Source organism: Scardinius erythrophthalmus (genome assembly GCF_964197995.2).
Source record: "Scardinius erythrophthalmus genome assembly, chromosome: 21".
Taxonomy (NCBI): domain Eukaryota; kingdom Metazoa; phylum Chordata; class Actinopteri; order Cypriniformes; family Leuciscidae; genus Scardinius; species Scardinius erythrophthalmus.
The window spans coordinates 36,291,066-36,303,565 of NC_138241.1; the positions used below are offsets into that span (position 1 = coordinate 36,291,066).

At 37.6% G+C, this 12,500-nt stretch overlaps 1 protein-coding gene across 1 annotated transcript in view; it reads right to left on the minus strand.

The window, feature by feature from the left end:
* Positions 1-6,748, minus strand: part of LOC308681702 (adhesion G protein-coupled receptor A2-like) — a 95,779-nt gene extending 89,031 nt beyond the window's left edge. The window contains exon 1 of the mRNA XM_081350787.1: positions 6,183-6,748. Within this exon, the coding sequence (XP_081206913.1) occupies positions 6,183-6,388 (206 nt within the window). The 5' untranslated portion in view covers positions 6,389-6,748. The remainder of the gene's footprint in view (positions 1-6,182) is intronic.
* Between the last annotated feature and the right edge of the window lie 5,752 nt (positions 6,749-12,500).

Here is a 12,500-nt window from a genome sequence, read left to right on the forward strand (position 1 = left end):
GGATGGATGGATGATGGATGGATGGATGATGGATGGATGGATGGATGGATGGATGATGGATGGGGGATGGATGGATGGATGGATGGATGGATGGATGGATGGATGGATAACTGTAAATGTTTCTAGGGAATCTCTAGTAACAGTGAGTCTCCACTGATCCTCGTCCTCTTCACACAATAATAACATTTACTCGCTGTTTAAATGAAGCTTGTGTTATTCTGGAAGTGTTTGGGTTTAGTGTGTCTGTGGGTTTGTTCACTGTAACACTGTCTGTTCTGACATCATTCACACACACACACACACACACACACACACCCCTGTGCCGCTCTATTATTATAAGAGCGACAGAATAAAAATATGCTGAATTACGGTGGCCCGCAGGCTCCAATCACAGCGACCGCGTCGAGTAAAGATCTCAATCTCAACTATTACAAACATCGCGAGCGGACAGATCCGTGATTTCCAGCCTCCAGTCCCAGTGTTTTCCTATAATATCAGGTTACTAGGAACAGCTAACCAAAATAACATATTTCATACGCACTAACATTGACCTTGGACATGAAGCAGATTTAGCTCTGCAGCTCGAGTGTGAGTGTGTGTGTGTGTGTGTGTGTGTGTGTGTGTGTGTGTGTGTGTGTGTGTGTGTGTGTGTGTGTGTGTGTGTGTGTGTGTGTGTGTGTGTGTGTGTGTGTGTGTGTGTGTGTGTAGAGTCTTAAGCGACGACAGGCTGAAGAATGAGTCTGAGAGCAACAGCAGCAGAACACACACTATCAAGAGCCACAACTGGAGAATCTGGACACAGTATGAGGAACTGTACTTTACTGTACCATATTAGCATCAGGAATATGCTAATCATTTACAGTAGTGCTTTCCTACATACCGAAATAACAGCATACTTCAGCGCTAAAGCCAAACAAACCACCCACGATCATGACCAGCCCTGAGCGTGCAGCTGGAGATATTTACATGAATAACCCTTATTAAATGTGTTCAATTAAACTATATAAGTAATAATAAAATCACTTAAAAGCAGATTATTTGTAATGAGAAGATCAAACCTCCTGAACTCATTCATGCAATACATACAGTATCAAATCACAGTTTAAACTAAGAGGGGAAAATATCAAAATAATTATAAATAGCTATTTAAAACATTTATACTGTCTTTCAAAAGTTTTTTTATGTTTTAAGTCTCTTCTATTAAAAAATACAGTAAAAATAGTGAAATGTTCCAGTGTAAATCATCAGTTTTCTATGTGAATATACAGTAAAGTGTAATTTATTCCTGTGATCAAAGCTGAATGTTCAGCATCATTACTCCAGTCTTCAGTGTCACATGATCCTTCACAAATCATGATGATATGACGCTTAGTCTTGTTTTCTAAAATAATGATCAAAATGAAGTGAGTTTAAGCTTAAAACTAGAACAAATATCTACCAATGGGAATAAAATTAATTTAAAATTGGAAACAAGGCAGATATTTATCCTTGTTTTAACTTCATTTTGATTCGTTTCAGTGATTTTGCTTCTCCAGGAAATGTATCTTGATTTCAAAGTCCCCCTGTAGTCAATCACCAAAATGACATATTTAAACATTTTTTCCTTAAAAAATGTCTTCATGTCTTAAAGGAGAACTCCGGTCAATTTTAACATTGAGCTCATTTTTTTGTACATTTGGAGTGCTGTCAGTACAGAGAACAAAGACAAAAATCGGTGTTGCCTACACCGAGTTATTCTATTTTTTAAATTTGCACCCTGTTGACTTCAATGGGGCAAGTACTAAACCTGCTTTTAGCCTCTTAACATCCTTGATGTGTCATTACAAGTGCACAGCTAATGTGAGTGATTCCTTCAGAGTGAACACGAGTGAATCTGACTGCAGTAGATGTGAAAGATATTAATAAAAGTGATGTTATTTAAGCCAGCGCAAATACCTGTGTTTACATCCTGTTTTCAGTCGAAGTCCAAAGTAGTCGATTGTCGAGTTCACGCGCTTAGGTTTAGTTACCTATGATCACGCGCGTGAACTCGGCAATCGATTACTTAAAAAAATTAGCTCAATGTTAAAATTGACCGGAGTTCTCCTTTAAAATATCTTGAATGTAACTCGACACCCTTGCCTCATTTAGTATGCGTGGTTCTATGAATATGCAAATGAGCCCCGCCTCCACTCACTCACTCAGCTCAGAGATCCACTGGTTGGCGATCACACGTTGATCTGATTGGTTACAAGGTAGTTTGTGACGTCAGAAACACCAGCGATTTCAAAGCGTGTTTTTGAGACTGTCTTTGGTTCACTGCAGTTTTAAGGAGGAAATACTCAGCAATGCTGTCGACTTATGAATTTACACATGCTTTAAGCAGATTAAAAACACCACATAGACACATAAACAACATTAAAAGCTGGATTTACACCACAGGGGGACTTTAAATAAGTTCAGATATGAAGACCTCACAACATGTTCTCAACTGTTTGTGGATTCGACACGTTCAGCCAATCCAGAAATCACTGTTTTATGATTTTTAGGAGAGCTAGCGTCTTATGACACTTTAAATAACCTCGAGAGCGCCGCGCCGCTAACGCTTCCTTGGCAGACGCTCTGTTTTCCTTTCTTAACATTTTTAGACAGTCGACTCTCCAAACTCGCTCAGACACATTCTTGGGTTTACAGACAGATTCATTATTAGCGTCTATGAGACGGAGCGTATCAGTGTGTGTCACGGGAATTAAAATTCATTTACTGCTTCATCTGATGCGTTTACGTCACTGAGAGCGAACGCCTGCGTCTGAGAGATAATCAGAGAGAACGAGACTCACAAACACACCTTCTCTTTCAGATAAATGCTGTTCTTTTCAACTTTCTATTCATCAAAGAATCCTGAAAAATAAAATGTATCACAGTTTCCACAAAAATATGAGTGTGTTCAACATTGATAATAATCATAAATGTTTCTTGAGCATCAAATCATCATATTAGAGTGATTTCTGAAGGATCATGTGACACTGAAGACTGGAGTAATGATGCTGAACATTCAGCTTTGATCACAGGAATAAATTACACTTTACTGTATATTCACATAGAAAACAGATGATTTACACTGGAATAATATTTCACTATTATACAGTATTTTTGATCACATAAATGCAGCCTTGAAACACTTGTGAATGGTCGTGTTTGTGCACTAAATTGTTATTTCCTAAAACTGTCTCATATCTGAAACAGTGAGTAAATGATGACATCATTGACACGGTTTACACACAGTTTTCATGAATTCTGGGAAAGATTTTCATCACACACTGATATAAATGAGCCCTATCTGAAGATGACCGTATCGATTTCTTAATCCCAAATCCATGTGGAACTCAGCATCAACGCGAGTGTGTTTCGGCGTTTCTAACATGAGGAGAGTCACGTTATGATCATCGTCAAGAACGATGTGAAACATTCATAATGAAGCGGCGTCAGTCCAGCGAGATATCATACTCATAACTGATGTAATATAGCGCAAAAACCCACAAAACCAAATCAGAGGAATATAGTTCTCCTACAAATATAAACCTTCACCCGCACGTGTTTTCTTACCTTTTTTTTTTTTTCAATGTCAAGGTGACAAAAGATTAATTGAATTCAATAAAACAAATACTTTAATTTTCCTTAAAATATATTATACCGGTCAAAATGTCTGTGAAAGAGTCTCTTCTACTCACCAAAGCTGAATTTATTTGATTAAAAACACAGTAAAAACAGTGAAATATTATTCTAATGTAAATCCTCTGTTTTCTATGTGAATAAACAGTAAAGTGTAATTTATTCCTGTGATCAAAGCTGAATGTTCAGCATCATTACTCCAGTCTTCAGTGTCACATGATCCTTCAGAAATCACTCTAATATGAGGATTTGATGCTCAAGAAACATTTATGATTAATATAAAATCCGATTTTTGTGGAAACCGTGATACATTTTATTTTTCACGATTCCTTGATGAACAGAAAGTACAAAAGAACAGCTTTTATCTGAAATAGAATCTTTTGGAACATTATAAATGTCTTTACTGTCACTTTGATCAATTGAATGCGTCCTTGATGAATAAAAGTATTGATTTCTTTAAAATGAATTATAGGCTACATTTTAAGATATATTAAGACAGAAAACTTAATGTTTCTAAAATTGACAAAAATGCATGTATAGTTATGATTCTGCATTTCTAAGTCACTGAGAATCTTCGTCTTCCGTTTGTTTCTCACCAGATTTGATCATGAGCAAAAGTGAAACGCTGTGAAGATTATCAGCAAATGACAACTCAACTGTCAGAAGACTTATAGAATATAGTGCATGCGATGTATGGATTAATATTATGATAGCCTTTTGATGCTTTTCACTTTTCTGAGGCTTAACAGTAAAAATCCGGTTCCACTTTCATTCGTTCCATGGAAAACAGGGACTTGGACATTCTGCGAAACGTCTCCTTTTGTGTTCAACAGAAGAAATCATTCACACGGGTTTGGAAGAACACGAGAATTAACATGTTGAATTATCAGCCCCTTTAAGCCATAAAATCAAAAATTACAACTCAAATTAGAAATGAAGATGAACCTACAACCATAAAGACTAAAAAATGAGAAAATCGGTTGATATAAAAGAGGCTTTTAATGAGTAAAACTAAATGAATCAAACATGAAGCACTTCTCGGCCCAGATGTTTACTGGAGAAATGATGCGGGAATGATGATGAGGGTTGAGCTGAACTACAGTAAACATGGTGAAGCCAGAGTCTGAGGAGGAGAACAGAGTTTATTTATCCTCGACCCAGGGACAAAAGTGAGACGAGGGAAGTCACCGCAGAATTATGAATGTCACGCTTCCTAGAGCAGGAAAAACGCTTCCTGACAAACCAGAACCAAAACAAGCCACGGATCAGAACAATCGGATGAACTCCGTCAAGAGTCTGGACTCGGAACAACAGTTGGATCCGGGAATAAAAACTCCAGTCATTTTCTCCATGGGAAAATGTATTTTGAACAATAACTTATAAAGCACTAAAGACTTAAAGGTTGTTAATCGATGGTGTTTGCTTCTGTTGAAGCCGTCAGCCCACATTTCTTCAACTTGTTCATAAAATAATCATGTTTGCCAGTGGAATTTGCAGTGAAAAACTACATTACCCATAATGCCACAGAGAAAATTCCACCAATCAGAGTCACAACAGCTTGTTAGCTCCGCCCACTCCAATGAAGACCAGGAATCGGGTGATCTCCCTATCTCAATATACTTCAATATTTGTGTGTGTGTGTATATATATATATATATAGTTGGGTAAGTAACACTAGAAAGTAATTAATTTCCATCTTCAACAGTGTAACTATTACTGTACTATTTACTCTCTCTAAAGAGTATTGCATGACTTATTAATAATTACTTTCTAAATCCCATATCAACCTCAACCAGCTGACCAATACTATAGACATTATAATACTTTCACATAAATAATATAAAGTTGCATATATTATTCTTGAACTGACCAAAGGATTTAAAGTGAGAAAGTTACATTAAAAACATAAATTTTATCATTAGATTGATTTACAATATCGTACTTTACTTTTTCAAGGGAAAAATAATTAAAGTACAGTCATTGATTACTTGGTAATCCATTAAACTCAACACAATACTGTAATAACCTTCAAATGAATCATTGAATGGTTCTCTGTTTATTTAAATTCGATTGTGTTGCCGCAATGCTTCATGGGAAAACGGCTCTTTCCCTCATTGAAGTTCACATTCTTCTCTCTCTGTCATTTTGTCTGATTTTCAAATACTTTCTTGCTTCAAATCAAAGTTTGTAATGTTGTGATTCTCAAACGCGTTAATGAAGACTTTAAAAATAAATCCTATGGCAAAAGTGTCCATTTTGCTTTTGGATTATTCCTGGGGGAAAAACAATTATCATGTTTTGTTCATGATAATCCTCACGAATTATCACAACTTTCATGAATTTTGAAGCCTTATTCAGACAGTTTTCAAAACAAGTAAAAGTTTTAAGAAGACCTCAAGGGTGTATTACTGATGTATTTTATGTTGTAGAATAAAACATTAAAAAACTCTCCAATATCTACGTTCAAAAAACCCATTGACACACATGGTATCAACACACATGAACACTAAAGTAAAGTGTGTGTTACTCACAGTGACACTGTTGTGTTGGGTAAAGAGCCGGGCTGCATGGTTTCCGTCAGGTCCGCATCATCACACACAACCTTCACGCGCACGCTCTGCCTATTAAACTCCTTTGATCTCTCTGACGTGCAGTGACAGCTGTCAATCATCAGGTCAGGACAGTATCTGCTCCAGCAGCCCGCAAGCGCGAGCACGAGCACGAGCAGCGCCTTCATTGCGCACTGGAGGAGGATGATGATGATGATGATCGAGAGCGCGCGCTGTCACGTTACTTCCAGCCAATCTGGGATACAATTATTGATCATCTCAGGCTAGATCAAACACTATTGGTCCCTAATGATCAGTGCGAAAACTAATAACAAAATATTACCACTTCTGCATCATCATACGCGAGTTTAGATGTTTGCATACTCAATGCGCGCGCTTCGGTTCATCCTTATTATCCAAAAGTGAAGAAAAGTTTTGTCCCAATGCGCGTGTCCGCGTCCAAGCGCGCACTTCTGCGCATTAGAGCCAGTTTGAGTGACTTCAGCGATAATGTGCTGCTGTCAACAGGTTCTGTTAGTGGATGAAGTAACTTCTTGTGATGCGCGTCGCGTTCCTCCTCCCGGCGTCGCGTCGTACTACGCTGAAGGCGTGACTTATGAATATTCAACATTGAACCGTGACGTTTCCCAGAAGGCCGATCTGATTGGCCGGTGGATGGGCGGAGCTACAGGGAAGCGCTGGCTTATGAATATTAATGAGGCTAACAGACTGGGTGCTCCAGTAATAATTTTAAACAACGTAATCATGCCGTTATTAATATTCATGAGCTATGCCTTCGCCATAGCAGGATTCATAATTGTCCCTCAGGGTGAATAAACTTTCTCGTCATTTTATTGGCTCAAAATGCCACATGTCCGCAATTCTCCTTTATTTATTCTAAAAAGGCGTGGCGATGTGGAAAATCATACACTGTGCATAATCATACAGAATAAAGATATTTGGTATATATATATATATATATATATATATATATATATATATATATATATATATATATATATATATATATATATATATATATATACATAGTAGTCGACATTTGAAGTGGATCAAACAAGTTTAAAGTTGTCCACTTCAAATGTTGACTACTGTATATTATATATAGCCTATATACAGTATATATATATATTCTTCTTATGTCATTATTATGATGTACAAGGCATATGCACACTTAATGTCAGTATTTTGCACTTTTGTCTCTCATAGAAATGTAATTTGACCTTAAGATATTCTTATATGCTGGACCGTAAATGCTGTGTATTTTCCTGTAAAGGACAATAAGAGTGTTTTTCCCTTTAGAATTGTCTCTTTCTGTAACTAGGTTACAGTCTACGAGCAGCACATCTTATTCTGAATTTGCAATGACATGTTTTACCTCGTTTCCAGGTGCATTAATGATCTTCTCTCTCCCCTGGAAACCGTCCAGATGAGAGGCAGAGGAGATAAAGGACTCGAGCAGGACATCAACACAATCCAGATCTTCTGGAACTAAAGCTCCATATTTTGTTAAACTCACTAAAGTCTCATTACATCCAGAATTCAGTTTTCACAAAGTGAGTTTTTGAAGGAAAAATAAACACCATTAAATATTTCTTAATATGCGTCACATTGTGGAATTAAAATGGGCTGTGGACTTTAAATATACTTTCAGAAAAGATTTTCGAGGTTTTCTAAGTCCAATCCTGGATAAGGGTTTTGAATGTATATGAATATTTGCAACCAAAAATATGTTCTAAGATCATTTCGCTACTGTTCCCATGAAGTTACAGAAACATTCCCAAAAACAACCAGTTTTTTCTTTTTTTTTTTACATTGTTTTCAAAACGTTTGTTCTTTGTTATGCAAACATTAAGAGAACATTCCATTTTATCATTCTTCAAACATTTTTGGAATGTTACTTTTGAATGTTCTCTGAAAATCTGAAACAACTGATACATTTCAGGTCAAAAACATTGGTAACACTCTATAATAAGGTTCATTAGATATCTACATTAGTTAGCATGAACTAAAAATTAACTGCACTTACACAGCATTTATTAATATTTATTAATACTAATTTCAACATTTACTAATACTTTATTAAAATCTTGTTAACATTAGTGAATGCACTGTGAACTAACATGAACAGACAATTAACAGCTGGATTTGTATTAACTAACCAGGGGCGGCTGGCCGATAGAGGGCGCTAGGGTGCAAATTGGCAATATTTGTGTGTTTGAGATATTAAATGCACCCAGTATATGTGAAAATGTGTGAAAAGAATGCCTCAACCTTTTAATATTGGCATTAAATAATTACTGCCTTTAGGTGGTTATTAATAATAATAATAATAATAATAATGATGATTTTCATTTATATAGCACCTTTCCAACACCTAAGGTCACTTTACAAGCCTCATGGGGAACAACACTCTAAGAGAAACACTGTGGGTTAAGGAATAGAACAAAATCAACATCAAAGCACAATACACTTACCAAGGACAGAAAGTAATACACAGAGGTCACTTACAAAGCTAGGTTTTTAATTGAGATGTATAAATCATCTGAAAGCTGAATAAATAAGCTTTCCATTGATGTATGGTTTGTTAGGATAGGACAATATTTGGCCGAGATACAACTATTGAAAATCTGGAATCTGAGGGTGCAAAAAAATCATTGAGAAAATCTCCTTTAAAGTTCTACATTTATATTCACGATTGTGCTGCATTCACTCACAAACATAAATGTTTTATATCTTCATGGATCATGATCTTTACTTAAAATCCTAATGATTTTTGGCATAAAAAAAAATCTATAATTTTGACCCATACAATGTATTGTTGGCTATTGCCACAGATATACCCGTGCGACTCGAGACTGGTGACGTGATCCAGGGTCACATATAATAAGGTAGAATTTACAGACTGTGAGCTGAAGAGTAATATTCAGAGAAAGAGGTTTTTGAATGAGAGAAGGGTGGATGCTTGACGGATATCTTGAGGAAGAGCCACAACGCTAAAAGTCCTGATGGCTCCAATGGTTGCCAGACTATTGAACCTGACTGAATATGGCACACCCCCGCCTGAGATATTTTTCACCAGCTGCCGCTGTAACTAACGGTAACAAACTTTAAAAAATACAGTAACAAATGTATTGCTCATGGTTAGTTCATGTTAACTAATACATTATGAATCTTGTAAAGTGTTACCAAAACATTCCATGAGTGATGTTTATGTTAATGTTTTGAGGACACAGTCCCACTGAAGTGCCTTGAAACGTTAATAGGGCATTTCACACCGGAGGAACCTTTTCATAAGAACCATTGGCGGAAGTTCCCGGTTTTTGGCGCGTTCGCACCGCAGGAACTAGGAACGATTTTAGTTCTAGGAACTCTATTCGGTCTAAACCAGCACTATAGGAACTATCCGTGACGATAGTGTTCACTGAAACACCAGAACCCGCCAGTTTAAAAAAAAGCTAAACACACAGATTATAGCCTATATATTTACTCCAGAAACTAACTCTACGAACACGGAAAACAGTGATAGATGGACCTCTCAACCTTTACGCTTAGGAGAAATCCAACATGACTTTGACGAGACCAAACAAAACATGATTATGTATTTCTGCTCAGCAACACACGCCATACGCTAATAACTCTTCATCACTGTCTATTCTATCTAGGCCTGTCACGATAACAAATTTTGCTGGACGATAAATCGTCCAAGAAATTATCGCGATAAACGATAATATTGTCGTTCTGAGACCATTTTCATCTAATATAATGATAATGGCATAATAATGCAGGTACACCTTTCCAAAGATCGATAAACTTTTATTTCTTAAGAATATTAAACATTGAAAACGGAAAACATTTTAAATATCCACAAAAAATGAACAAAACAACCAAAAACAATAAAAGCAATGGACTCTGTTTCTGTTAACAACAAAATTCACTTGAATAAATACCAAAAACAATAAATAAAATGGATGCAAACAAAATTGCACTTCAAAAATATTAAACATTAGGCTCAGACATAAATAGTGATACATTCCATAATAGGCAAAACAGCCAGTTAGGACCTTTGTAAACAAATTTAAAAAAAAGCCTCAACAGGCTATATTACACCATTTTGCACTGTCCTCCTTCCTGTTACTTTGTCGACTAAACGCCCGAGTGATTGTGTACTGTCGGGAAGACGAGACGCACTTTATTGCATGAAGGCTACGCACTGAAAATACTATTACACGCGGGGCTGTTACACCTGCCCACTTCATGCGTTTTCTCAGATCGGATAGCTAGGACTATCTGAATTATCAAAACGATTCCATTTACACCTGCCTGGTCACATCAATGTGTTTTTGCGATACGGATTTAAATCCGATCTTCAATTCCCGCGCTGCAGATCACGTCACAGAAAGCAACAGATATGAGCTGCATTTTATTGATCATCAGCTAAAATTTCAAAATCAAAGACAGCAATAAGAGAGAGCAGTAACAGCCCTGGTAAGATAATTTCGTTTCTTTAGAATTTACTTTTAATGATGATGTTTGTGTGTTAAGCGTCTGCGACTTACTTTCACTTTGATGTGCGATAGTTTGCACGTTGGCATGAATAGCTTAGCTGCTCATCTGCGGCGATGCGTGTTCCAGTAGCGTCGTCATATCTGACTATAACATTGCATATAGCCTATAACACGCTCTCACACGTTTATTTTTTTAAGCATTTTTGGGAGGAGTACACTTTACATACCGGTATGTGGTTTCAACAACCAGATACATTTACACTTGTTTCGTCTGGAATGCGGCCCAACTAGACCACCTCCTGAAGTGGTTTGAGCGATCGGATGCAAATCCGTCTCGAATGCGTTTCGGAGGGCATTTAAATGCACCTGGTCTTTTCACGATCGGATAGCTATCCCATCTGAGAAAACGCATGAAGTGGCCAGGTGTAAACAGCCGCTTTGGGAGAGGTAGAGAGAGAGAGAGAGAGAGAGAGAGAGAGAGAGAGAGAGAGAGAGAGAGAGAGAGAGAGAGAGAGAGAGAGAGAGAGAGAGAGAGAGAGAGAGAGAGAGAGAAAACAAACAAGCATGCAAATAGAATTATCGCGGCCGGAAAAATTATCGAGCTCATTTTTTTTATCGTGCGATTAATTGATTTATCGACTATCGCGACAGGCCTAATTCTATCTAATAATGTATTAGACAGAGCTGTTAGACAGACCGTAAACTAATAAACATTGAGAATGTGAGCAACTGTGTGTTCAGTCGTTCTCAGTGGCATCAAAATAAAAGTCACAACAACAAGCGCGGCTCACGTCACTTCAGAGTTCCTACTGGCGGTGCGGACACAACCAGGAAAACATTCCTAAGGGAACCATTAGTTCTCGGGGAACCATCCTGGTGGCTCGTTCCTAGAACTATCCGGTGCCAAAGCCCCTGTTGTCGTAATTTACACTGAAACAGGAAGAGAGGGCGGAACATATCGATAAGCTCCACCCCTTTGTGTAAATAGCCAATAGCGTTTGGTTTACGTCACAGCTCAGCCAGAACTGTTGAGCTCAATAAAGCCGCAGTTTCCTTCTAATCTCCTCCATAGCGCTTTCTGTGCAGAATTCAAATGTGTCCGATACGTTTTTTCTGGTCTGCGGGACTCGATCACATGATCCGCTCTGAGTGTCGTGTCTCTGGACTTCATTCGCTCCAATGGACAGCATATTTACACAGTCTGATTCGTTCCCTGTCCCCTATATAGTGCACTATGTGCCATTCACCATGTAGAAAGTAGTAAATGTGTGAACAAGTGACCGATGTCAACCGGAGCCTCACCGTGTCCTAACGCAACGTGACGCCGCGATAGCGACACGCGCCGATTCTATTTTAGAAACGGTTTCTATTTTTCTGTGACGTCGCGCTGGAACAACAAACACAAAATGTGGCGATGATGATCTCAGGTGCTGTTTATGTGCTTTATTTAATGTTAAAAGCGTGTCATGTGACTTTGAATATCATTTAGTGCTCCAGCTTTGTAGCTTTGTAACCCCTCAGATCTTGGAATTAAACAAATGGAAACAAGAACGTTCAAACTGTGAACAAACAAGTGTATTCTTTGACAAAGATTGTTTTAGTAACTCCGCCTATGTATTTTTAATAATGTTTAAATGGTGTAATATTTGTAAAATTTGATGTAGCTATTTATCCATTTTCTTGCGAGTGCCGTCGAGATTACTCTCTGGTGCCGCGAGACTCCGCCCACACACTGTTCTGATTGGCTGACTCCACCCACACGCTGTTCTGATTG